Source organism: Limtongia smithiae (genome assembly GCF_038497785.1).
Source record: "Limtongia smithiae strain NRRL Y-17922 unplaced genomic scaffold V1518scaffold_7, whole genome shotgun sequence".
Lineage (NCBI taxonomy): Eukaryota > Fungi > Ascomycota > Lipomycetes > Lipomycetales > Lipomycetaceae > Limtongia > Limtongia smithiae.
Window position 1 is genome coordinate 377363 of NW_027117628.1, and position 25734 is coordinate 403096.

The window sequence follows — 25734 nt, forward strand, 5'->3', positions numbered from 1 at the left end:
TCACCATCAATATGGCTGATATTTCTGACAAGCTCAACGGCTTGAGTGTCTCCGACCAACAGAGTTCCGGCGATGCTTCCGGCGAGAAGCAAGCTTATGTGCCTCCTCATGCACGCAAGTTCAGCGGGCTCTCGAATTCTCGATACAACAGTGGGTATGTACCTCGATCTCTCCAACCTCTTGCTCGTCAGATGTCGATAGTATTATCTGTTCCAGTGTACATCTGCAAGCTCTTATGCATCGAGTAGAAATACTAGAACATGTGGTCGAACATGATCAATTTACGCTGGATAAAGTGCTGACAGAACATTATAGCAGTGGCCCTGCGTACAACGACGGTCCTAGTTCTGGTGGTTATGCCCCACGCTCCAGTGGTTACGGCAACAGCGGTGGTTATGCCGGTGGTCGCGAAGGCGGGTTTGCCAGTGGCGGCCGCTCTTACGGCGGTCGTGATGGTGGCTACGCCAGTCGTGACGGTGGCTTCGGTAGCCGCGGCGGAGGCGGCTCTAGAAACGAGGGCAGATTTGTTGATGGCAAGCATATTCCTGCTGCTCGCGATCCCAGACTCGAGAAGGAGTTGTTCGGTGATGCAATCCGACAGAGCACCGGTATTAACTTTGATAACTACGATGATATCCCCGTTGAGGCTACCGGCGAGAACGTTCCGGAGCCGATTACCGCTTTCACTAGCCCGCCAATTGAAGAGCTTCTTCTCTCTAATATCGAGTTATCTGGATACAGCAAGCCAACTCCCGTTCAGAAGTATTCTATCCCGATCGTTTGCAGCGGCAGAGATCTTATGGCTTGTGCCCAGACTGGTATGTATTGTGTATTCTGTAGTTTAAACTGATAACTAACACCTGGACAGGTTCCGGAAAGACCGGTGGATTCTTGTTCCCAATTCTCTCTGAGGCTTACACTCGGGGTCCGTCTGGACCGCGGCAAGAGTCTTCTCTGAACAGCTATGCTCGCAACCGGAAGGCATTTCCCTCTGCTTTGATCCTTGCCCCTACACGTGAGCTGGTTTCGCAGATCTTCGACGAGGCTCGCAAGTTTGCTTACCGTTCGTGGGTTCACCCTTGCGTTGTGTACGGTGGCGCCGATATCGGTAGCCAGCTTCGTCAGATTGAGCGCGGTTGTGATTTACTTGTCGCTACTCCCGGCCGTCTTGTTGATCTTCTTGAACGTGGCCGAATCTCGCTGGCTGGAATCAAGTTCTTGGTTCTCGATGAGGCTGACCGTATGTTGGATATGGGTTTCGAGCCTCAGATTCGCCGCATTGTTCAGGGCGAGGACATGCCCTCTGTCCAGGAAAGACAGACTCTTATGTTCTCTGCGACCTTCCCTCGTGACATTCAGATGCTTGCTAGTGACTTCTTAAAGGATTACGTCTTCTTGTCCGTCGGCCGTGTTGGTTCGACTTCTGAGAACATTACGCAGAAAATTGAATACGTTGAGGACACCGACAAGCGGTCCGTTCTACTGGATATTCTCTCTTCCAACAAGGAAGGTCTTACTTTGATTTTCACTGAGACCAAGCGTATGGCCGACTCTCTATGCGATTTTCTAATCAACCAGAATTTCCCCGCTACATCTATCCATGGCGATCGATCTCAGCGTGAGCGTGAGCAGGCTTTGGATATGTTCCGTACTGGCCGTGCTCCTATTATGGTTGCAACTGCTGTTGCTGCTCGTGGTTTGGATATTCCCAATGTCACCCACGTCATCAACTACGATCTGCCTTCGGACATCGACGATTATGTTCACCGAATTGGTCGTACTGGTCGTGCAGGCAACACTGGTTTGGCTACTGCTTTCTTCAACCGCGGTAACAGAGGCGTCGTCAAGGAGCTTATCGTTATTCTCCGCGAAGCCAACCAAGAGGTTCCCGACTTCCTTGAACAGGTCGCTTCCGAGGGTGGCTATGGATCCTCCCGTGGTCGTGGTGGTCGTGGCGGTGGTGGTCGTGGTGGCACTCGCGATTTCCGCCGTGGCGGCAGCAGCGGCTACGACGGTGGCTACGGTGGTGGTAACAGCTATGGCGGCGGCAATAGCTATGGCGGCAGCTATGGTGGCAGCTCTTCTTACAATAGCTCCTACGGTGGCGGCTCCTACGGTGGCACCGGCAGCTCCAACGGCGGCGGCGGTGGCTGGTGGTAAGATGTTGCCGGTTGCTAAGCGATCGTGTCCTTGCTCTTACTCTTTATTTTATCCGATTTGACTATCGATCGTTGTTGCTGTCTGCGTTTTTGTGTGATATTCCGTTGTTCCATATTTGCTCCTATTCTTGTCGCATGCCAGTGATTGTTCGAAGAAGTGTGTCCGGCTATTTATGTGGATGTGCACGGCTATTTGATTCGTTATGGGCGTGCTCGATTGCGTTTATGCGTCCCTATTGTATATTTTTATGTTTTTCCCTCGCGCAGGGGTGATATTTGATTGCATGCGAGACCGATGGTGTCAGTACATTGGCTTTGCAAAGATTGTTCCGCGGGTTCCTCAGATTTCCTTTTGTCTTTTTATCATGTGTCTCGTTCCTTCTCATTCCGGTGGACGATTTCTTATGATCAGTATGATTCGGTTTTATAGAGATGGAGGACGTGAGATCAAAAGTTTGTGATATTTTACGGTTGAAGGGAAACAAGGGAAAGCGGGAAGGCAATCACTTATATATGGGTCCTATGACAGAAGTGGTCATTGTAAAAAAGTATTTGTGTGACATTTTTTCACTCTTTCTTCGAAATCATGTTTTATTGGGATAGGGAAACGCATAGATGGTACTGGTTACATTAGACAAGAATTGGCGCATGCTTTGCTTTTAGTTTCAGTATAAATAAGAATATACAATCAAATCACTAATTGTGTGATCCCTTAAAGTTCGGTACGTGCTTATAGGGTAGGGATATGAATATGTGATATTGTACAGCAGGACTATCTTTAACTCTTATGCTGATTGCTCGCCATGGCAGCTGTTGCCGTAGACGTGGATATTGCTGCGGCGGAGGCAGCTTGTGCCGCTGCAGCAGCCTGTGCAGCTTGAGCGACAGCGGTGGCGGACGCGCTGCTGTTTGAAGCCGCCGACACCTGTGCCGTATTCGCGGAACGCCGCGATCCTTCGCGCTTGCGTATGCTCTTGCGAATCGCCTCGAACATGCCGCTCCAGCGTAACCTGCGCTGTCCCTTCTGCGCGTTGTCGGACGGAATTCCCATTGGCGTCATACGGCGCTTGGTGTGCGTCTGCACACGCGACATCGCGTCCAGCCAAATCTGCGCTGGGCGTGCGTATGTGCCACGCAGATCTGTGGTCTGGAAATTAGGTTCGAGCTGCATCCAGCGCTCGAAACACTCCCACGGCGTACGGCGTTCGATATTGGAGTTGACACTCCACGATTGCCGCGGGTTCATGTGTGCAGCGACAACGTCCCAGTTGTAGCAGAACTCACTGGTCAACTTGAGCAGATTTGCGTCGTCCTGCGGAAGCCAGATGGTCGGCGCGCCGAATTCGACGTATTTAAGAGCTGGCGGCATTGGTGCTTTCACGTAGACGCCCCGTCGAGCAGTTTCGCTGATGAACATGGGGCGATGAACTGTGGGCTGCGGATCTAGATCTGCGGAAGCTGCTTGTGGAGGTTGGTGCAGTTGTGGTTGCTGTGACAGTTTCTGTGGCCGTTCAACTGGTGAAGATAGGTCTTCCTGATGCTTTTCCCATGCGGCAACATAGTCCATTCGAATGTTGCTCGTCATCATGGAATACTTGCTAATCGGAACAATCGGCATTCTCTCGACTGAATCCCGGAACAGCTCTTGTTTTAGTGGATCTAGTCGAGAGAAATGCGCTTTTGAATAAAATCCGACAGCAGTGTCTTCGATATCATTGTTGCTCCTCTTATCGTCAACCGTCGAAGATTCTTCCATTCCCGTGGTTGGTTGGGAAATAACGTCATCAATTGGGGTATCTTCGTCTGTCGCAGTCTGTTCACCAGCAGCAGCAACAACTACCTCATTCATTTTCGCAACTTCCTCATCGCCAAGTATCCTTGGCGGTGGTGGAGAAATACAAGCGCTCTTTCCAACTATCCAGTATTGCCTCACAGCGTTAGCAATCTTGGCTGTGTTATTCTCCCAGTCAAGTCTTCTATCTGCGCTATTATAAGCCGAGATCTGCATCTCGTCTAATAGATAGTCCCAGTGACACTTTGTACGCTTGGGAGCGCGAAATCGTTGCGGCTGTCGCAGTGACCATTTGTTCTCGGCCTTCAGCTCGTCCATCCGCTTGAATGTATTAGCCAGCATGGTTTCTGTGTAAAACGTCAGATAGTTATCTGTTGTGAGTGCCTTGTGCGAGTATGGTACAAGTGCTGCCAGCGGCGATGATTGGACAGCGCAGTATATCCGGAGTAGAGGCACACCTTGCCTGGCGGGCGGGTCTTCTGGAGCGATGTATTGTGGAATAGTCTTCGGTTGCGCGATAAGCGCGGTCTCCAGCGACCCAGACAACGTGCGCCGTCGCTCTGACCGATGCCTAAGACTTGCGTCTTGAAACTCTCGCGCTCTTGTCGCATCTAAGAAGCGAGAATTAAACGAGCTCGGGTGCCGCGAGTTGCTGTAGTCTGGTGCTGGCGAAGATGACGATATCGGAAGATGACCACTACTCTGAGGAGTAGAAGCCTGCAACTGCACCAACGCAGGCGATTGTGGCACTGGTGTGCCTGGCATTCCTTGAATGATATTGGTGGGCATTGCATGTATGGGTTGTGCTGGAGATAGTCCTGCCGCCGGTATCATCTGGGGAATGGCTTGCACAGGCCGCTGTTGCGGCTGCGCCGCGGCTGCCCCTTGTGGCAGTTGCTGCAACGCAATACCTTGTATATATCCCGACTTCTGCTGTGATAGTGACGGCGTAAGTCGGTGCCCGTCGATGGCATGCCCGGGAGGAATACCGCGTCTAGCCGGACTCCGGCTATTCATCGCCTGTTGCGTGACGCCATTGTCGTACGGCTGTCCCTTCCGATCAAATATAGATCGCGGTAATGATGACTCATCAAAGATATGGCCACTACCCAATCAGCCGAACATTAGTAAATAATATTTCCTGATTAGGAAACTTCGCAAAATCGTACCTCTCGAGATCGTTCTTCTCCAGAAACGCCATTAAATAATCATCCTCTGAAGCAATCAGTTCTGCAGTAACTGGTAACAGCGGACTTCGTGATAAAAAATATAGCTCTGAAAGCTTTCGCTTCCGCCCTTTGACAACATCGCTATGAAAAGCTGTCAGCGCTGCTCTCGTGGCGAAGAGAACGCAATCACATCAACCACGTACCTGCAAAGCTGCCGTCGCCGCTCAATGCTTTCGAAGCGGAGTCTGTCGAGCCGATCCTATTGTTCAAAGAGTTAATACAAGCACCCCGTCGCACCGGTCGTGTATCATTGTGATCGTCGCCTGCAGAACATGATCGGCGTTACCTACAGGTGGGAAGTCCATGGTACCGATCGCGAATTTGGTATCAAAACAATCGTCCGTGGCAGTAGATTATAACTCAGACGCCTTCGGCATGATACAGATACCCAATAATAAATCGGGATGGTAATGGGGACGGCTTGTTAGTGGTGGATCGCAGGGCCAGGGTTTTAGACCAATCACATCAAGCAGCTTGTGCGGAGTATGCGGTGTGAAAATTTGCAGAGATAAACTTCGGGGAAGTGCTACAGCAAAACCGTCAACTACGGGCCCTTCTGTAAATTCAGACGCGTTAGATTTGCGTGGAGTGCTGCATACAGTCAAGCGAACTTTTTGCCAACCACAGCATATGCGGAACGATGCTGGAAGATTTGGTGTTTCTTCGCTGACTTTTTGAAATTTGTGCTTCTGGTCGGAATCTATGGACGGCCCTTTCTTATGACGAGACAAAGGTTTACGCGTATGACATACCCTAGTATTACTGATTTGTCTGGAGAACATAGGGATCCTAGTAGTGCTACTCAGTTCAATTGCTAAATGTCTGTTAGTTTTCAATATTTCTCAAATGATCTTCGCACTTTCATAATGATTCATATACATCACACGTGCTCATCTGCCAAACGCTGTCCACTTTCCCCTGTTGTTCCATTCTCCAGCCCGACTCTTGGAAGTTTTGCGGTATTCCACATGAAATCTATGGGTGGCTATTCATACACCGGCTCAGTTGTTCGCACAGGTGCAACTTCTGACATAAGTTTTCTTAAAGCTTCTGGCAAGGGAAATCCTATCAAGTCGGATGCTGCGGCTAGCTCGGTTGCCCTTCCAATTGTGAACAAGCACCTCTCGTCGACCATTGCTCCACATGACTACACGACGAGCAGCGCAGGAATGAATCAGTAAGCGTACATTCACCTAGAGATAAACTTAAGAACTGGTCTCCTCCATGTCCGTATGGTACCATCCCTCTTTAACCCAATACCCATTACCCCGCTCACTATCCATAACCACCAGTTGTTTCTTTGCAAGCCATTCCAAAACTTCCCGCATCTCGGTACGTGTTAGTATACATTTAAACCTGCGGCACAGCTCCTGCGCAGGCACACCGGGGCGTAAATCAATAGCCATCACAACAACACTCGCAAACTTAACGAATAGCTTCGCATCCGCTGTCCCCATAACATCAACCCAGGTACGGCAACCTGGAACCACTGCCTTCTCGTCTCCCTCGCTTTCAGTCACAACTGGCACAGGGACGTCGACTGATGGAAGACTGTTGATAGCAAATTCGGAAGAACTCCGAAGGACAATATCGCAGTCAAGCTTCTCGCGGTCCACAAGTCTCGACGTGTAGCCCTCAATGAGCTTTCCGACGTTCACGTTCACGCGCACCAACTCGACCTGACGATTGGCAATCAACTCCATCACACATACCATCGAGCTATCAGGTGCAAGGCGCGACATAATCAATCCCTTAGACTCTGTAAATGCCTTCTCCAACCGATTATGAAACTCGCACGCTTTAGACATCACGTTAGGCTGGGGCCGGACCTTCGCCATAGTGTTAAAGCGCTCGGAAAAGACAAAGTTGCGGCCTGGTAATCGGTTCTCGAGATCGCGGAACACGTAGGTGATAATCTTGTCGGCTTCCATCTCGCTTACCGCTTGTGCGCAGATCTCTGAGCCGTACTTGTCCAGCAAAGTCTTTGCTGGTTCACGTGTGTAGCGCGCATCACTTGTTGCGATTATAGACTAGAACATCGTTAGCGAACACATCCTAAGTACCATAGCACAATACGACAAACAAACCTTGATCAGCTGTTTGACATCGTCCACGGGCTGGGCCCTAAACACCTCCTCCAAAGAAGGCTCATTCTCTTCCACGGAGAAGGGTACAGCCGTGAGAGTTTCTTCTGCCTTCAGCGAAGATACCGGATTATATAACTCGTCCAACCACATTGTCGGAATATTGTCTTTCACAAACGTAAAATCCGCGACCGCCGTGCTGTTGTTCTTCAGCTTTGAGAAGACTTCGATACTGTCCTCGTCATTGAGAGTCTCGATGTCATTCTCACGCCAATACTTGGCCAAGGCTGGGATATCCGGATCCGACGCATCGAAATCCGGAAACTTGCCTGCTTCGTAGCCGTCCAGGAACACTTTTTCCCAGCGAGCGCATGCTTTCACCAGCGTCTTCGACCCACCGAACGCCTTGCGAATTCGTGGCCAGTAGGACGTCAAGACCTCAAGAGTGAAAGGATCGCCACCAAGTGACTCAGAAACTTTTGTCCAGTTGATGGGTTTTGAGAGACCGCCAAACGAGCGGACCACGATAACAGTGTAGTAAACGTCGTCCAGCTGCTGACTAGTTAGATGAATTGATAGCCGAGTTCGGCGATATGTGTCTGTAAAACTTGTTAACAATAAGCACTATGCAAAATGAAAGTCAGTTACCTTTTCTCTCTTTCCTCTGCTCGAAACGTCGCAATCTTGTCCTCTCAGAGTCCATGGAGCGCGCCTTCTTGCCAGGACGTATGTATTGCGACATAGGATCCGCCGTCGTGCTTAGCTCTGATGTCTTGCGCTTTCGCAGTCTCTGTGCAGACTTTGCTGCTGCGAGATCCACTCGCATTTGCTCGGTCTTCTCTTGCATTTCTGTGGCAGAAGCTGTCGCGGCGTTCACGTCTACTTCCACTCCAGCTTCCGTAACTGTCGGTGATGTGGCTCCTGGAGAGTTGGCCTTTGTTTTTTCCGCGGATTTCTCTGTTTTCAGAAGAGGAATAGCAGCCGTCTTTGACTTGCGCCCTCGTCGCGTCGGCGCGGTAGGCTTAGCGCTGGTGTCCTTTAGATGAATAATTCCTTCACGCATAACACTTTCGTGCTCCATCGCGCTCGCCCGTAATCTTTCTGACACAGCCTGCTTCTCAGTAGTAGAGAGCTCCGTCTTCCGCATCGCTCTCTCTGCCATGCGCTCGACACGTGCAAGTTCCTTCTTCTTCTGCACTGGTGCAAGATGGTACAGCGAGAAGTCATCGTTGATCACTTCCACTTGCCGCACAGTCCACTTCTTCTGTCCCGGGTGCGTAGTCAAGTTGTCCTTGAATTCGGCTACCTCAGGGGTGTCCAACGTCCAATCCGGGCGAGTAATAATCCGGACACTAACAGACTTGCTTGAAGAATCAACGTAGTTCACAATAAACGAATTTAGCTTCCGCTTCCCCTCTAGCGATGCTAGGTCGCGTTGCAGAGTCTTCTTGTCGATGACTTTGTGCGACGCATCCGTTCCTCGTTCACGCATAAGTTGCGACAGAACACCTGCACCTTGCATTACACCGTCATGTTCTTCAAGAAGTTTCAAAATCAGCTCCTGCCGCTGATTTGCAGCAAATGAAAAGGACTGGCGAGTCTCCTTCGAGGCGTGCGGCTTCCTCAATTTCATTTTGAGACTCGCGATCTTGAACTCTGGCATCACACGTCGCTGCACAGTGTTGACGATTTGAAGTGACCCGTCATTTGCTGGTTCCAGTGATTCAGCTGTGGAAGTCTGCACACTTTCTGACGGCTGAAGCGCGCTATCGTCGTGAATTTCGACTACTGTGTCAGGAATCTCGACCAAGTCAGACTCGTCCATCACAGACGTCGCCACTATCTCATCTAAGCTCAAAACGTCATCTAGTTTTAGACTGTCGGTGTCTATCGACTGATCTGCGGCTTCTGGATCCTCGGCAGCCGGCTGATCAGCGGCCACGGCGCCAGCAACCGGTCCAGGAGCGCTCACAGTCTCGGTAGTAGAAGCATCACCTGCAATTTGGATTGGTGCAACAGCAGACACTTCAGGAAGAAGATTTTTCCGCGGTCGTCCCCGCTTGCGCTTAACACCGGATGGGTCTGGAGGCCGCTGTGGCTTCTTCTCCGTTGACGTCTTCAGTCTCTTTGGCACTGGCGTGTCCCGCCCAGTGGCTGGGTCAGGAGAGTCGGTCTGAGATCTATTCACACTCTTGTGAAACAGAGGTACTATAAACCGCGGAGTTAGTATATCATTCCAGACAGATGGTCAGTTAGAAAATGATAATTTGCGTACCAGAGTTGCCCTTATCATCCGTGACAAACTGAATCAACTTTTCTTCTCGTTTGCCGATAGGTCGCTTTGCTAATGATCGCAAATCAGTGTATGCCAGCTTCGCCGGCGCCGGTGCAAACTCCGACCAGTGCTCGTCTGGTACCATTTCCGTGTATTCGTAAAACATTGGCATTGTAAAGTAACGAAAATATGAAACCCGCGCAACCATGTCCATTCCCTTGACAAGAGCGTATTGGCGCATGTGTATTGGCTGCTTCGTCGCAGCCACATTAGCGGCGGTGCTTGCCCATTTCTCGAGGACGTTGTTGAATAGTCGGACAAAGTCTATGCCCACAGTCTTCCGTCGCAAATCCATGGCAGAAATTCCACTCGGACCGCTGTATGCGACAGCATCATATAGCTGATTCTCAAGTGGCAAATATCGGCTGTATTGTGGAATAACCATGCTGTCGTCGCCCAGCTCTTCGACTTGGTCATTGTCGTCGACTTCGAATTTCCCTGCAACTTCAGTCTCATTATGTTCGTTGTCGACTTCGTTGTCGACTTCGTTGTCCACGTCATTGTCGTTCTCGTTGTCACTCTTGTCCGAGGCATCCTCGTCGAGGCCAGCAAACACCGCGTCTTCTTCTTCTTTGATCTTGGTGTACGCCCGGATAAGCTGTATACAGCTGTGCACTTTGCCTGGCGCATCTGACGATCTGACTACCTGTACTCTTCTAATGTAGCCGTAGCGATCTAGGATATGTAGACAGCGGATGTAGAGCTTTTTCAAGTGCTTGCTTTCGTCCATTCCCTAGATCTTCGTTAGCTGTGCAATGGAAGCATACATAGAATAAAAATGCGACATACTAATTCTCTACGTAGATCATTCACCTGCCTGATCCCATTTCTCGCTTTGGCAAGTGCCTCAAGGATATCCTGGCGGAGCTTTCCTGAGCGAATCATGACGTCGATTGTTTGGCTCACGTCCTTGGCAAAGTTCTTTCGGCTTTTCAAGACAAATCGCGAATTGACTAGAAGCGAAGTCTTGGTGCTCTTGTTGATCATATACGGGTATTTCGCGATAAGGCCCATGCCGATGAGAAGCTTCGTTCGGCTGAAGAGTGATCGGGGGTCTTGGTTCGTGGCTTTCGCAAGTTCAACGGACGTCATGCCCTTCTCGCGCGCCTTGGTGATCGTGCAGAGGAGTATGAATGGGAAATGCCCAATCTAACGCAATTTTAGATTTCGGCATACCGGAGCCTGTTGTGACGAGAGAGGCACTTACGTTTGCTCCGTCCTTGGTTGTTCCTGTCAATGTCCGCCACAGTAAATCCTGGCTCACGTAGGCTCGCAGTCTCGCTCCATACTGTTCAACTAGGCTGTTTAGATCGCTCAGATTTTCCTCTTCCGAGATAAGTGTCTGAGTGTGTGTCAGCGAAAGCTCGGGGTCCTCAACAAGCCCAACGTACAGGATCCGCGTCTTCGTTTGCAACGCCAACAATGAACCGCCCTGCTTCGTTGCAAAGCCACTTCCAAACGACACGTTTCATTGACTCGTCGAGAGTGTCAACACGTTGGCTCGTGAATTCCCATACTCGCTCGAGGCTACAGCCTGGTTAGACGCGTAGAATTAGCGACCGCATTTCGTTTGACGCACCCCGACCGAGGAACAGTCAGTGATAGGAAGCTAAACTCACCGTCAATGCCATCTAGGGCGATCTGCTCGATTACATGAGCGACGACTTCGTCGGCGGCGGACATAGAGGGGCTGTGGTGTGGCGTGGCACTGACGCAACGTGCCAGACACGAACTAGTACGCGAGACAGTATTCGATGACTTCATCGAACTTTTTGGCGAAGTCTGGTCCCGACTGCAGCCGCGCAGAAGTCGCGCCCTGCAACAACAGTACCTCGCCCACCAAAACCCTTCAGATCGACTACGGTGACAAGAATGTCTTTAGACTCGGCAGCCGATTTGCAGTACACTGTCCAAGATGCCGTGCGCGCGCTGACGGACGCAGCACAGGACGCCGTGGTACGGATCATTCTCACCTCCAGTCTCTACGGTTCCAGGCCTAACTTTGCTTATAGGACACCGATGACTACATCACTTACTCCACGCTGCTTGACATCTATCTCACAAATAGCGAGAGATACAAAGAGTCAGAAAGGATCACTATTTTACAGGCACTTGACAGTATTTTGCGCAACAACGTTAGTGACACTGTAAACTTGAACACACCAAATCGTTTTACCCTTGAGTCTGACATCCCGTTCACAGGAAACACTATTATCGTCAGTAGCATGGGATCTTCCTGTACTGCTATTACCATACCTTTCATCCTCTGAGGCGTTTGATATCGTGGCGGCGTCGCCAACCGTTACGTCACGAAAGGCAGCGTTGCGGATCTTCAACTTGATCGCAGAGAAAGGCAACGCAAAAGAAGTGTTTCTGAAGGCTATTGAGGCGCTTTCTTCGTTGTCTGTCGACAGTTCATTTGATGCCACACCGGAACAGAATCTAGACAGCGAGAAGCTGTTTGTTTTGCAGTTTTACGCCCTATTTGAGGTGATTATAAGTGGTACGATAATGCAAGACGTGGTGCCTTTTTGCATAGCAGCTAACAGATGATCCCGTACAGTGACCCGGCGAATAACGACGCAATACCCCTCTCGCTTTTTGGCCACCTCGTCAACAGCTCTGCTGTCCTTTTTTTCGAACCACGTAGACGACCTGAGCGATCAGTCGTTGCCAGTGCTGCTAAGGCGGCTGTACCTGTTTTCACGAGACTACATCCCCCCGCCATCCAAGTCGCCGGTTGACCCCGAGGAAGAGCTGCTGCAGCGATTGATGCTACAAAGCTATGCTACACATATGGTCGAGATCATGCTACGCAACCAGAGCGTGGACTGGAGTCGACGATACTTTGCAGTGATTAAGCCGGAGCTCGAGATTCTCCCCGAGAGAGAGCGGAAACGAGCTGTTACGTTTGAAGGGATTGCCTCGGCAAACATTGTTGAGATGATGGAGCGATTCCTGCAACTCACGTCGTCGTTCGACATCGCTCCAGAAGTTTTTGCGGAGACTATTCTTGCTGATCCGCCGGAGATGGAGCCTGAGAACGAGGAGGATGTTGATCCCAGTTTTCCCACTCCGCCGCAGGCTGACCAATCAATACCGCTGTCCGCGGAAGGTTGCTTCTTACTGCTGGCAGAGTACTTGATATCCGATCCGCGGGCCAAGATTACATTCACGGCAACCGAGGTGATCAAAATAATTACGAGGTTCTTGGTACGAGAGAATGGGGAGGCGCCAGGTGCAGGCGTGTGTGACGCGGTCGGTTTTTTTGCTTGGAAGTTTTTGAAGGACGTGGACCAGGCCGAGCTAGATGCAATGCCGAGCGCGGATTTCAACGGGTTCCTGCAGCTGCTAACATCGCTCTCGGCCACGTCGTCGATTCCGCCAGTGCGATTCCTGTTCCACACTCTCGTTACACACCTTCTAAGAAAGTCTAGTCCAGAACGGGCGTTTGCGTATATCTACGACACGCTCGAGTACTGTCCGTTTGAGAATGTTAGGGGGGCATTTGTGATTGTGCTCAAGGACTTTTTGAACTCCGCAGAGTTTTGCGGAACCAAGGAGCAACCGTCATACGACAAGCGGCGGCAGGCCGAGACGGAGCAGATGATCCTAGCTACGCTGGAGGGCGTGGAGAGCAGCCCAGAGCTGCTGCTGGACGAGCGGTACTCGACGTTGCTCGCATGGGTGAGCAACTTCCTAGCGGTTATCCACGGCAGCAAGCAGCTGCTGGACAGTGCGATTCCGCGACTGCGTGCGTTGATTGAGAGCGATGCGGTCGTGGCAGAGAGCGCGGAAACGGAAGACGACGAGCGGACGGAGCGCGAAGTGCGCGAGCGGATCCTGGCGACTGGCGTGGAGTTTCTAGAGAACGGCCGGCTCGCGAGCGGGCTCGGCGGGCTGCAGCTTGCAGATGTCGAAGCCGCATGAGCGTGTCGCACCACTGCAGCAGTAAAATAAAGAATCGTTAAGAGCTACGAGGGGGGTTGTGATATAGACGACAATGGCGGAGGCCAGGAACGAGTCGAACACAAATCCGATAGAGACCGGCGAGGACGAGCCGCAGCCGAGGGGGTGTAAGTGGTGAAGCGCGCGGCTTTTGTGCCTCAAATGGCGCGCGATCGCGAGAGATGTCCCAATCCGGCGGCGTGATTGGAGGGCTGAGCACGAGCCGCAGCTCGGTTTATCTTTTCAGAGCCTTCGTCTTTTCTCTCTCTTCCTCGCCCGCACTCATCCTCTTCTGCCACCGTCACCCCCCCACCCTTCCCCGCAGTACTCCTCCCACAATGGCCGAAGACGCCCGCATGTCGCCTGCCGAGGCTGGTAAGTGCCCTTATCCTCTGCAATTGCGGACTCTACTCCGTGACTGCTATCGCTGACGCTTTTTTTTTTACCTTGTCTCCAGCCGTTATCAACGCCGCAGCCGTCACCCGCAACTACTCCATCCACCCTCGTCTCAAGTACGTCGCATCTTCTTTGCCTCCCGATCAATCGAGCTGTACACTGAGGTGGTGGGCAATGCATTGCGTGCTGGTGGTGTCGCCATCGGAGACTTCCGCCGGAGCTCTCTGCTGGCAGTCCCGCCTCGGCGCTTCGCTATCTCCACTCTGCCTCGCGGCCTGCTCGACCACCTGCACCAACCACTACCGACCACACCACTAACGCTTCCGCAGCTACAACACCGTATCCGGTGTCAATGGACCCCTGGTTATTCTTGACAATGTCAAGTTCCCCCGATACAACGAGATTGTCAACCTTACCCTTCCCGACGGCACTGTCCGCGCTGGTCAGGTTCTTGAGGTTCGCGGCAGCCGTGCCATCGTCCAGGTTTTCGAGGGCACCTCAGGCATTGATGTGAAGAAGACGCGCGTCGAGTTCACTGGCGAGAGTCTGCGCATCCCTGTTTCCGAGGATGTCATGGGTCGTATCTTCGACGGTTCCGGCCACGCCATCGACAATGGTACGTTACTCCTTGGTTTGTAATGTGCTTAACCTATTGCTAACTCGTCGCAGGTCCCAAGGTCTTTGCCGAGGACTACCTTGACATCAACGGTTCCCCCATCAACCCTTATTCCCGCATTTATCCCGAAGAGATGATTTCCACTGGTATCTCCGCCATCGACACCATGAATTCCATCGCTCGTGGCCAGAAGATTCCCATCTTCTCTGCCGCCGGTCTCCCCCATAACGAGATTGCTGCCCAGATTGCCCGACAGGCTGGTCTCGTCAAGCGGCCTACTAAGGACGTCCACGACGGTCACGAGGAGAACTTCTCCATCGTTTTCGCGGCCATGGGTGTTAACTTGGAAACCTCGCGATTCTTCAAACAGGATTTCGAAGAGTCTGGCTCGCTTGACCGTGTGACCCTCTTCCTCAACTTGGCCAACGACCCCACTATTGAGCGTATTATCACACCCCGTCTCGCTCTCACCACCGCCGAATACCTCGCATATCAAACTGAGAGACACGTCCTCGTCCTGCTTACGGATATGTCTTCGTATGCTGACGCTCTTCGTGAGGTCTCTGCTGCTCGTGAGGAGGTGCCTGGTCGTCGTGGTTACCCCGGTTACATGTATACTGATTTGTCTACTATCTACGAGCGGGCCGGTCGTGTCGAGGGCCGAAATGGCTCGATCACCCAGATCCCCATTCTGACCATGCCTAATGATGATATTACTCATCCTATCCCCGATTTGACTGGCTACATTACTGAGGGCCAGATCTTTGTCGACCGTCAGCTCCACAACCGCGGTATCTACCCGCCGATTAACGTGCTGCCATCCCTCTCCCGTCTTATGAAGTCCGCCATCGGCGAGAAGCTCACCCGCAAGGACCACGGTGATGTGTCCAACCAGCTCTACGCCAAGTATGCTATTGGCCGTGATGCCGCCGCCATGAAGGCTGTCGTCGGAGAGGAGGCCTTGTCGCAGGAGGACAAACTGTCGCTTGAGTTTTTGGAGAAGTTTGAGCGCAGCTTCATTTCACAAGACTCGTACGAAGGTCGTACCATCTTCGAGTCACTGGATCTCGCTTGGTCCCTGCTCCGTATCTACCCCAAGGAGCTCCTCAATCGTATCCCGGCTAAGATCATCAACGAGTTTTACCAGCGTGCCCGCGCCGAGCCCCCCGCCGCTCCCGCCGAATCTGTCGAGGCATAAGTAATAATTAATCTTGTTTCAAGTTTCGTGTCTTTTCGGCTTCGTTGTTGCACATTGTTTTGTAAATTGTTATAATCATATCTTAAAAAATAAAAGCGGAAAATTCTCTCCAACCAATGGGATAGATGTTGCCGTGCTGCCATATCATATGTGATACATAACTTGTGCTCTTGTGCACTGAATAGTGCCACATGCTCTCACGTACCTTATGCTCGCACCTCACATCGCAATTCGCAAATATGGAAAATAGTTGTTCCGATCTTTGGTCCACCGCCAGCCCCAGTGCACCACTAAATCATAAGGAAAGATTCATTCGTCTAACTGTCGAATAAAGAGAGTATGCTTCAAAAATATGATACAGAGAAAGCAAAAACGAGTAGCTTTTCATCGGCGATGAAAGATAGAGATTATATAATATAGTGGTATGGTGCAACACAAAACAAGATCCTAACTAGAAGAGATCGTGCACACAAAACAAACAAAATTTGAATCAAGTCTAGATAATTAGCCAAAAACTAGGGCGCTTCCGTAGGGCTGGCGAAGGCAGCGGTAGCCGAGTTCTTCAGCTTCTGTTCCTTAAGCTCGGCCTCTGCGTCCTTCAAGCGTCCCTTCAGTCTTCCGATGCGATCTTGCAATTTCTTAATGTAATCAATAGCAAGCTCTACGGTGTTGGCTTTGGAGCACTGCTGGGGAAGCTCATTCTTTTCCGAATCCTCGTCCTCTGAGGCTGGCAGATTGATGTTGTCGACCAGCAACTGGTTCAATTCCGTCAGCGCGTTATTGATCCGATTCCGCCGGCCTTGCTCCGCGATCTTGTGGGAAGTCCGCTTTGACGTCAAGTTGATGCTCAGCTGCTCCGGATAGGATAGACCAAGCTGGGAATGCTTGCCCTCAACGATGTTCTGATAGTTCGACTTTGACGCAAGCAGCGCCGCCGACGCGGCCTCAAGCCCGTCAGGAAGCAGCGGCTTCAAGCTTGGCGAAATCTTAGGCTTTAGGCTTGGAGATATGTTGACGCTGCCAGTCCGCGATCTGACTGGCTTGAGTGGCCGCTGGGCCGGCGAAGGGGCGGGACGCAGGGCCGGACTGTTGTTCGCGCTTGCGGTAGCAGTAGAAGAGAGCGAAACATTGGCAGTTGAGGTGTGCATCATGGTAGCGCTGGCAGACTGTCGACGGGCAACATCTTCGATGATGGCATCGGCAGCGTCCCGCGTCGGTACGGCACCAGTGCTGCTAACCCGGTCCTTTGACAAGTTCATGAGACTAGCCGGAGTGACTGGTGCAAATTTCCGATTCGGTTGCTGTGTTGCAGCCGCGGATGTCTTCGAGACCGGCACCGGGGGCGGAGCCATTGAGGTCTCTGGTAGCGAGAGTAATGGCTCCGGCGAAATACTCTCAGACGACGATATGTCTCCGGAGCCAATCTGCGTCATATTGCTTGCTGCGGCGGCTGTAGCAAATGCCGCCGTCGCACGTCGCTTCGTCGAGCGATGGGGCGCAGCTGCATCCGCGGCCATGAAACTGCGCGCCGCAGAGGGGCCTTGAGCCGGGGAAGAGGAAGCGGAGTATGAAGCGGGTATCCGGCGACGCAGCTTTGACGACGACGAAGGCCCGAGGTCAGGAGAGTTAACAGCGCCATTATTGAACGGATACTGCTCAGCCTCGAGCGCAGGAGAGGTGAGCGGGGAGAAGTAAGTAGATGGGTTGTAGACAAAGTCCTTGTGCACAGGCCCACCGAGAGGATGATCGAGCGGCGTCACCGCGGGCGACAGGAGCGGCGTGAACATCATCTCCTCGCGTACGCTGTAAGGGTCGACGACGCCAGAGGGTGAGCGGAAAATGGCCGCGACGGAGGCCGAAGACTGCGCGCCCGATACGAAGTCAAGAGAGGCGGGCGTGGGTGGGATGCCAGAAACGGTGGAAAGTGTTCCTGGCGACTGCAGCGGGGACACTGACATGTCATGGAGCGGCGGCGCAGGGTTCATCTGCTGGTCGTTGACATCTTGAACAACATGCTGAGACTGCTGTTGATGCCGTTGCTGTTGCTGCTGTTGCTGCTGCTGTTGAGAGAGCTGCGGCTGCTGAAACTGCTGCGGGTCGAAGTCGTAGTCGAAGCTAGAGAGGTCGAGCTGGAGGTCCGAGAAGTCGATGTACGCGCCAAAGTCGGGTTGCAAAACACCGTCCGTGGAATGCACGCCGCCAGTCGGCGGGACCTGGGGCGGAGGCATGAGGTAGTGGCTGTGTGCGGGTGGCGGGAGTGGACTTTGCGATATGGCGGGGAAAATAGGCGATGAGTTGCTGGCGTTGCAGCCGTTGCAGTTCGTTTTCGCTCCCAGAACGAAACCCGTCATCGTGCACAGTTGGGTCACACAGCTGTCACAACCGGATCACAGCCCCTGTGTTTGCTCACATCGCCCTGGCAACCTGACCAATTGTTTACCTTTTTGCATCGCAACACACACCGTTCCCGCACGCCGTGCGCTTGGCTGCCATCACCACCGACCTGCCCACACCCAACGCTCTGCTCTCCCAGCAACGACCACCTTCGTGAATGGTGCACACACAAATCGTCAGATTCTGTGTTAGTGTCTAGTCGCCGGCTCTCTGTCTCCGTCGGTCACTTACAATATCCTACTTTAACATGGACAGGGTATGTGTATCCCTCCACCAGAGTTATGACTGCGGAGTCTTGTAGGTCTTCATGCTCACCACCACAATTTCTCTAGCGATCTCGTCAAACTTTCCGCGTTCATGCGGACGAAAATGCAGTGATTCCGCGACAGGCGTCCCGGGCCGTTGTGAAGCAGCCGATAGGGCTGTCCGATTCTGCTACTGTTGCCAACGCTGCAGGCGGCATCACTGCCCTGACGAACGATAAGGTGGGCTTAAAAGCTGGCGCGCGGCGTGTTGTGCTTGGCGACGTTAGCAATGCATTGAAGAGTGTACCATCCGGCAATGCACCTGGTGGAAAGCTTGTTCAGCCTTTGAAGAAGAATATCACCCTTACTGTGGTACCATCTCGTGAGATTGAAGACGCGACCACACAACACAGCCAAGAACACAGCGAGACGGTGGATGCACAAGCAAGATTGTCAAAGCAGAAGATATACTCAGACAATGACACAAGTGCAGTACCAACATCGTCGTCTTCAATGCGGATGTCGGATGATTTTTTGGATTCACCAGAACTGCCGGCTGTCATCGACGAGGACGACGATATTACAATGGAGGATCGGTTTACCAGTCCTCGCGATGCATATGGGAACACTACCACGACCGTGCTGCACGGATTCGATTCCACTGATTACACCAACGTGCGGTCGACGACTAACCCGGACGCTCTGTTCCCTATCGTCAACGACGAGACACGCCGCGCCTACGCCGCCGTTGCTGCACAGTTCGTACAGACTGAAGAGATACGGGCAAAGGCAGCAGACTACGAAGGCGATGACGACTGGTTCGATGTGTCAATGGTCTCCGAATACAGCGAAGAGATTTTCGCCTACATGCGCGAACTTGAGCTGCAGTTTCGCCCAAACCCCGGATATATGGATAATCAGACCGAGATCCATTGGTCTATGCGCAGCATCCTCGTCGATTGGCTCGTCGAAGTTCACAGTCGTCTTGGTCTCTTGCCAGAGACTCTTTATCTTACTATCAACTACATCGATCGTTTTTTGTCACTCAAAGTTGTGTCGCTGGCCAAGCTACAACTTGTCGGCGCGACTGCACTCTTTGTTGCTGCCAAATTTGAGGAAATTAACTGTCCGTCAGTCAAGGAGATCCGGTTTATGGTCGACAACACATACACGGTTGACGAGATCTTCAAGGCAGAGAGATTCATGATCGGATTATTAGAGTTCAACCTTGGCTGGCCAGGTCCCATGAGCTTCCTGCGACGAACAAGTAAGGCAGACGACTATGATCTCGACACGCGGACGCTTGCAAAGTATATCATCGAGATCACAATCATGGACGAACGGTTTGTCGGCGCCTTACCAAGCTGGATCGCGGCGGCTTCACACTGCCTATCACGGAAGATCCTGAACCGCGGTGAGTGGACGATCGCGCATACCTATTATTCTGGCTACACGAGCGTGCAGCTGCGGCCTGCCATGAATGTGCTCGTTGAATGTCTGCGCAACCCCGGCAAACATCACCGCGCAATCTTCGAGAAGTACTCCGACCGGAAATATAAAAAGGCGGCACTGTATGTGCAGGAGTGGATCAAGACTGTATCTGCTTAACTCAACTAATTCTAATGTGTAATGATCGCGTGCGTCTGTGAGCGGGTGAGGAAGGTGGGGACTGGCATATTCTCGTTTCGTTTAGTTACTATCATTTAAAACCATACATGTTGAATCATGCACACAGAAGATTGGGCCAACGAAACGGGTCCCGATCTGACCAACAGGAGTTAAGTGTCGAGTATTATTATTGTTTGCTGGCAGGAGAAGCTGGTATTACGTGAACTGCAGGGCTAGGGCCATGTTGGGAGGAGTCATCTACTCCACACTCACGCGCCGCCCTGTACTGTGACAGCTCGCCGTCGTGATCCCTGCCCCATTGCATTTAGGCATCGTTTTTGATAGCAGCAGTCTCCTGGAAAATGTACCTGCTGCGAGTTTCCCGCGTCAGCATGCGTCGTGGTATCTCATCCTCGACGCTGCTCGTGTCGTGCCGGCGCGCCGCATCCAATTCCGCCTCGAACGGCGATGGCTACTCGTCGACGTACATCCCAGGCACGCCGACCGGCCCGCTGTTTCGAAGGCCGTCCTCCTCAGTGCCGCTGTTTTCTCCATACAGTGGCGGCGGCAGTGGCGGCGATGGTCAAGCGAATGGCCTTGGAAGTGGCGGCGCGGGATCCGCCGGCGGCCTTGTGAGTCCGCGCACAATCAAGAAGCACCTTGATCAGTACGTGATCGGGCAGGAGCGTGCAAAGACGGTGATCTCGGTCGCCGTGTTTAACCACTACTTGCGCGCGCAGAACATCGATGATCGCAAGCGAAGGATGCGCAAAGAGTTTGATAGCCGGCTGCGCAGCGAGGCCAACTTCGATGGGCTGCACCCGCTCGAGGCTGATTTCTCTGGACAACGCACAGGTTACACGAGGGAGTATACCATAGCGTGTATGTAATTATCATTTGTATGTCTGGGGATTGTGGTTGACATTGGTTTGATACAGCGCCGCCGAGCCCACTACCGCAGCAGGCGCCGGTTGTCACCGCGTTCGCCGATGACGACGCGCCAACATTGGAGAAAACTAACGTACTGTTACTCGGCCCCACTGGCAGCGGCAAGACATTGCTTATGCAGACCGTCGCGAAGATCCTTGGAGTGCCGTTCGCAATGGTCGACTGCACCGCACTCACGCAGGCCGGTTATGTTGGCGACGACGTCGATATCTGTATTCAGCGGCTCATGGCCAACGCGGAGTACGACGTCGAGAAAGCAGGTGTGCTGCTCTACTTTTTTTGGTATTTGGGAGCGTAAGTGCTGATTGGTTATATACAGAGTTTGGCATAGTCGTGTTGGACGAGTGCGACAAGCTCGCGAAATCTGCGCGCCAGGGCATGCTTGCGAGCAAAGACATCGCGGGTGAGGGAGTTCAGCAGGCGCTGTTGCAGATGCTGGAAGGTACCAACATTACCGTTAAACGCAATTCCGGCACGGTGTCGCAGGGCAAAGAAACCTACGTCGTGAACACGACAAACGTGTTGTTTGTGCTCTCCGGAGCGTTCGTTGGGCTTGAGCAGATCGTCGAGGATCGGATTAGCGAGAAGAGCCTGATTGGGTTCAAGACGCCTGGAAACCACAAGGAGGAACCGGCGGAAAAGTTCTTTGTTCCGTCGAACTCGCATATTCTTGGGTTTGTGGAGACTCAAGATCTCACCAAATTCGGCATGATTCCGGAGCTGGTTGGCAGAATTCCGCTAGTGACGCCGCTGATGCCGCTCACCGAGTCTGACATGATCCGGATCATTACAGAGCCAAAGAACTCCATCATGAAGCAGTACGAGCACTCATTTCGCATGTTTGGCGTTGAGCTCAAGTTTACTGGGCCGGCGCTGAAGGCGCTCGCGCGGGTGGCTCTCAAGCAAGGCACAGGTGCGCGTGGATTGAAAGGAATTATGGCACGGTTACTGTTGAACGTTAACTACGAGCTACCTGAGTCTTCGATCAAGTACGTGCTCGTCACGGAGGCCGTTGTCAACACGTTTATGAACCTCGACGAGGAGAAACGAGTAAAACCATTTTATTTCTCGCGCGGCGAACAGTACAAGTTTATCAATGAGCTTGCGAACGAAAATGATCGCGGACAGAAGAAGGCGCAGGACGACGCGGCGTCGGAAAATGCGGGCGCGGCTGCGGCGGATGAGAATGCGGCTACGAATGGCGCCGATCATGAGGAACCGAAAGTGCGCCGTGTCGGTTTCATTGAGTAGGCAGCATGGCGTGAAGCGCAACAAGGTGCTCACTTCACGACTCACTTTTCAGTATCGTAGCTGGCTGGCTCCGATACAAAGATACTACAGTACACACATACACAGATGAATTCAGGTTAGGCTCTTCGTCATCGTGATCTACATTGTCAGTCGACTTTACTTTTGTTTTGTTTTCCATCGCGTGCCCCCCTCTTCAGCTTTTTTATTGATCTATCTCTTCGCAATGGGTTCTGGGTCTCAATTCTGGATTATATTTCTTTCGCTAGGTGTCGCCTGTTCTCGGTTTTCTGGCATCAAGGGCGCTACATCGGAGAATGCAGTGTTTGGTCACGTAAAGGAAATGCGTCTCCGAGCGGACGGCGGTTTGGTATGGCAATGGACGACGGGTGGTTATGGGGAAGGGAAGGGTGCGTTGGTGTTATTTGACAGATCGCGAAATTTAACTTATAGTTTGAAACTAATTGTATGTTACTTGTATTTCGGTAAAGGGCAATGATATAGCACGCTGAATGAGCGAGCAGTGGTCCTTCCGTCGGCGGTCACAGCATAGACATTGGCTGCATCGGATTTGTGCTGTGATGTCATTCACCAGGACTTTTGCCAAGTCGTCGGATCAAGTCCAGCGGTCATTCGAGTTGTTATCGAAGAGACTACAACGTGCCATTTACATTACTCAAGTTATATACATAATGATCAACTCATCACAAAATGCCACTTCCTTCCTCCTCCACTTGCTCCTTTCTCGGACTAATGCTAAAAACTAGGTAGTCAGTTCAATGCCATGAATATCAATCCCGTTCTTGTAGACTTCATCTGTGTTGTAACGTAACATGCTCAAAACAAAACCAAAGCAGAGGTGGTACTTGTGTCTAACGGATTAACAAAAAGGAACACAAAAACAAACGCCTGCACAACGAATCTGGATCTGTGCTCTAGTGAGTCGTCGAATTATCCAGTCGAGAAGTGCTCGTGCAGTCAACCTGAAATCAAAAACAAATCAAACATTTCGGATTCTGTGTCGCTCAAGTCCAGACGTGGCATTCCTGCGCCGCGCGCTCATTCAATGCAGACACGAATCGCCAGATCTCCGCGTCGCCCATGTTCCACGCCTCGATCATCTTCCGTTCCTTCAAAAACGCCGCACCAGCACCCAACACCCGTCTGCGTACGGCAGTGATGACGCTGCTCGCGTCTGCGACTTCGAGCGGGAGCGCGTCCTTCGCGATGGTTGGCGGCGCAGTCTTGGGTATGTGCGCAGCATCCTTACGCAGTCGCTTGACGTCAGACAAGGGAAGACAATGCTCGAGCTCGAGCTCGAGCATTTCGAAGGTCACCGCGAGCGTTGAGGACGAGCGACCCGAGGTAAGGTAACGCGTGGAATCGTCCTTGGCGCGGTCCAACACGCTCTGCTGGCTACTACCGTCCACGTCCTCGGGCGGATTAAAGCGGAATCCAACTTGGAACTCGACTTCACGCGCCATGGCACACTCGTTAAGAGCGAACTGCGCTTCAAAGATGGAAAAAATGATGTTGTCAAGCACCATGGAGTTATCGACCGCCATCTTTTTGAGTTCGAGGGTGCGATGTGGCGCACCGAGCATGGCTTCGTCAACATTGATCTCCGCCGTCAGCGCCCTCACGAGCACGTCGCGCGTGGTCGTCCGCCGCACGAGCTCCGCATCCATCACGTCCGGAGTGCCGTACGTCAGTGCAAGGTGTAACAGCGGGTGTGGGATCGTGACGAAGATAAGCTCATTCGTAGTATCCGGAATCGAAGGCGCAAACTTGATATACTTCTTGGTGGGGGAGAATTGCTTCGAGCACTTGAAACAGTCCTTTGGCCGATTTGGCGGGCAAAAATCCTCAAACGCAACCACGGGACACGACGCGATTGCGTACGCCGTTGACAGGGCCGGGTACGTCAAAATATGCGAGCTCTCGAGGAATGGGTCAACGACGACAATACCCCCACCAAACCGCGACAAGAAAGTCGAGTGCAGATGCGCGTTGATAAGGTCCGGCAGCTGGCTGAGCTCTAGTCCCTTGCAGTTGCGCGCGACATATTCGTCTGTGTAGTGCGCAAAGTGCTCGCTGCGGTCTTCTAGCTGCAGCGACTCCAGCGCATAGCCGAGGATATTGGACCGGTGTCCAGTCTGGAATGCAGCGGCAACAAAAGCGTTCACGTACTGCTGCGAGCCGTACATAAACGATGTGAGAGTGTCCTTGTAGGCCGTGAGCGGACCAAATTGGCAGCCTCGCAGGAATTTGAGGTCGCTGTGAGTCGGCCACGTCGTCATTGGTATGATCTGCGACAATGTCAGCCATCCATCAATGCTTCACAAATGGCAATGTGGATCTTACTCTTGAGGATGTGAGTACACCAGTCGGCATGCTGCTCCAGGCGAGAAATCGCAGAACTTCGAGTCTCGCTTCCGGCGACATGTTTGGTAACGCCTCGAGCTCAACATAGCGGGGGTTCTTCTGCGCGTGGGAGACATCCAGTACGATAGGCTTGAAGCCCAACGCCCAGAAGGCGCGCTTCCAAACCGTCAACACGCTCGCCTCGAGCGAAATATCTTTGCCCGCTTTTGTAAACTCACTCAGGTCGAAGAAAGTGTACACAGGACACCGCTCCTCGAGCAATGGGAGCACAGCGATATCGACCTCCTCGGACGACGACACGGGCGACACTGAAAATGAGAACGGTGTTTCCCAGTCCTGCGAGTGTATGTAGTTGTTTGTCTCCGCCTCTGGTATCGCGACGGCGTCTTGCCGGTATCCTGCACGTAGCGGCTGAGTCTCAGAAGTGATGACGGACTCGGACGTGGTCGAGATGAGAAGATACAACAGCACCAGCAGCACAGACCCGCCAGCGAGCCTTCGACTCGCGCGCGAGACCAGTAGGTGCACGTATTGTTGCAGCAGCGACTTCGTCAGCGGTATGCCGCGACTATCGACACCTTTTCTCTTCGTGGTGCTCTGCATGCTGAGAGTAATGTGCGCGCGTGTCCCGTCGTCTCTCTATGTGCCTGTGCGACTTCAAGAAGCAGAACAGAAAATTGCAGGCGAGGGCACTGCTCGCATAGGCGTTGGGGTGCCGACGTCGGAACCTGCCAGGAAGGTGATGGCGATTGGCAGAGTAGTGGAGTGCTGACGAAGTGCAATTGACAAGAACGGAGCTGGAGAGTGTGGAGCCGGCGAATACTACTGCGATGGCGATGACCACGGCGCGTCGTCGTTCTCCCAAAGAAGCAAAGAAGCTAAATGCCACAGCGCCTGGGTTTTATGTCACCGTCTGCAAGGATGATGATGCTAAAAGCGCGAGCTCTATCTGCGTGCCGGTATGACTTTGGCAACTACGACTTGGGGTTCTACGCGCATGCTGCGGGAGCGGACGTGGAGACGCGCGACCCGAGGGACTTGGTGCACTCCGCAAGCTAGCATCTTAAGCCTCTGAGGCGTGCACGGCTGGCTTATCACAGGCACAGACCGGGCGTCGGCGGACGGACGCTCGCCGCGAGTGGACTCTCG

At 52.5% G+C, this 25734-nt stretch overlaps 10 protein-coding genes across 10 annotated transcripts; 6 read left to right on the top strand and 4 right to left on the bottom strand.

Annotated features, from left to right (window-relative positions):
• Positions 1–11: 11 nt before the first annotated feature.
• On the top strand, positions 12–2160 carry V1518DRAFT_374315 (ATP-dependent RNA helicase; the record flags this gene model as incomplete). Its single annotated transcript, XM_066901458.1, has 3 exons — positions 12–118; positions 319–818; positions 869–2160. 3 exons carry the CDS (start codon positions 12–14, stop codon positions 2158–2160), a joined length of 1899 nt encoding a protein of 632 aa, XP_066759083.1.
• Positions 2161–2937: 777 nt separating this feature from the next.
• Positions 2938–5688, bottom strand: V1518DRAFT_441719 (uncharacterized protein; the record flags this gene model as incomplete). Its single annotated transcript, XM_066906431.1, has 8 exons — positions 5471–5688; positions 5324–5379; positions 5121–5261; positions 4631–5056; positions 4093–4522; positions 3676–4065; positions 3105–3648; positions 2938–3017 (listed from the first exon to the last, which is right to left on the bottom strand). The coding sequence occupies exons 1-8, from the start codon at positions 5483–5485 to the stop codon at positions 2938–2940; spliced, it is 2082 nt and encodes a 693-aa protein (XP_066759084.1). The 5' UTR covers positions 5486–5688.
• Positions 5689–6385: 697 nt separating this feature from the next.
• V1518DRAFT_374110 (uncharacterized protein) lies at positions 6386–11282 on the bottom strand (the record flags this gene model as incomplete). Its single annotated transcript, XM_066901450.1, has 10 exons — positions 6386–7210; positions 7268–7863; positions 7913–8063; positions 8148–9107; positions 9282–9453; positions 9569–10332; positions 10389–10748; positions 10807–10941; positions 10991–11133; positions 11219–11282. The coding sequence occupies 10 exons, from the start codon at positions 11280–11282 to the stop codon at positions 6386–6388; spliced, it is 4170 nt and encodes a 1389-aa protein (XP_066759085.1).
• A 77-nt stretch (positions 11283–11359) lies between these two features.
• Positions 11360–13581, top strand: V1518DRAFT_298334 (YAP-binding/ALF4/Glomulin). Its single transcript, XM_066901090.1, has 4 exons — positions 11360–11555; positions 11612–11746; positions 11802–12102; positions 12163–13581. The coding sequence occupies exons 1-4, from the start codon at positions 11472–11474 to the stop codon at positions 13527–13529; spliced, it is 1887 nt and encodes a 628-aa protein (XP_066759086.1). The 5' UTR covers positions 11360–11471; the 3' UTR covers positions 13530–13581.
• Positions 13582–13826: 245 nt separating this feature from the next.
• Positions 13827–16094, top strand: V1518DRAFT_417936 (P-loop containing nucleoside triphosphate hydrolase protein). The gene is made up of 4 exons (XM_066904424.1): positions 13827–13922; positions 14005–14059; positions 14273–14559; positions 14613–16094. The coding sequence occupies exons 1-4, from the start codon at positions 13886–13888 to the stop codon at positions 15755–15757; spliced, it is 1524 nt and encodes a 507-aa protein (XP_066759087.1). The 5' UTR covers positions 13827–13885; the 3' UTR covers positions 15758–16094.
• On the bottom strand, positions 15811–18045 carry V1518DRAFT_417938 (uncharacterized protein). Its single transcript, XM_066904425.1, has one exon. It carries the CDS (start codon positions 17983–17985, stop codon positions 16273–16275), a length of 1713 nt encoding a protein of 570 aa, XP_066759088.1. The 5' UTR covers positions 17986–18045; the 3' UTR covers positions 15811–16272.
• A 196-nt stretch (positions 18046–18241) lies between these two features.
• On the top strand, positions 18242–20207 carry V1518DRAFT_417939 (cyclin-like protein). Its single transcript, XM_066904426.1, has 2 exons — positions 18242–18407; positions 18484–20207. The coding sequence occupies exons 1-2, from the start codon at positions 18399–18401 to the stop codon at positions 20002–20004; spliced, it is 1530 nt and encodes a 509-aa protein (XP_066759089.1). The 5' UTR covers positions 18242–18398; the 3' UTR covers positions 20005–20207.
• V1518DRAFT_298406 (P-loop containing nucleoside triphosphate hydrolase protein) lies at positions 20186–22458 on the top strand. The gene is made up of 3 exons (XM_066901091.1): positions 20186–20886; positions 20943–21212; positions 21272–22458. The coding sequence occupies exons 1-3, from the start codon at positions 20367–20369 to the stop codon at positions 22201–22203; spliced, it is 1722 nt and encodes a 573-aa protein (XP_066759090.1). The 5' UTR covers positions 20186–20366; the 3' UTR covers positions 22204–22458.
• Positions 22316–23096, top strand: V1518DRAFT_298453 (uncharacterized protein). The gene is made up of 2 exons (XM_066901092.1): positions 22316–22666; positions 22725–23096. The coding sequence occupies exons 1-2, from the start codon at positions 22427–22429 to the stop codon at positions 22965–22967; spliced, it is 483 nt and encodes a 160-aa protein (XP_066759091.1). The 5' UTR covers positions 22316–22426; the 3' UTR covers positions 22968–23096.
• Positions 22842–25626, bottom strand: V1518DRAFT_417942 (uncharacterized protein). Its single transcript, XM_066904427.1, has 2 exons — positions 24565–25626; positions 22842–24509 (listed from the first exon to the last, which is right to left on the bottom strand). Exons 1-2 carry the CDS (start codon positions 25186–25188, stop codon positions 23226–23228), a joined length of 1908 nt encoding a protein of 635 aa, XP_066759092.1. The 5' UTR covers positions 25189–25626; the 3' UTR covers positions 22842–23225.
• Positions 25627–25734: the final 108 nt, after the last annotated feature.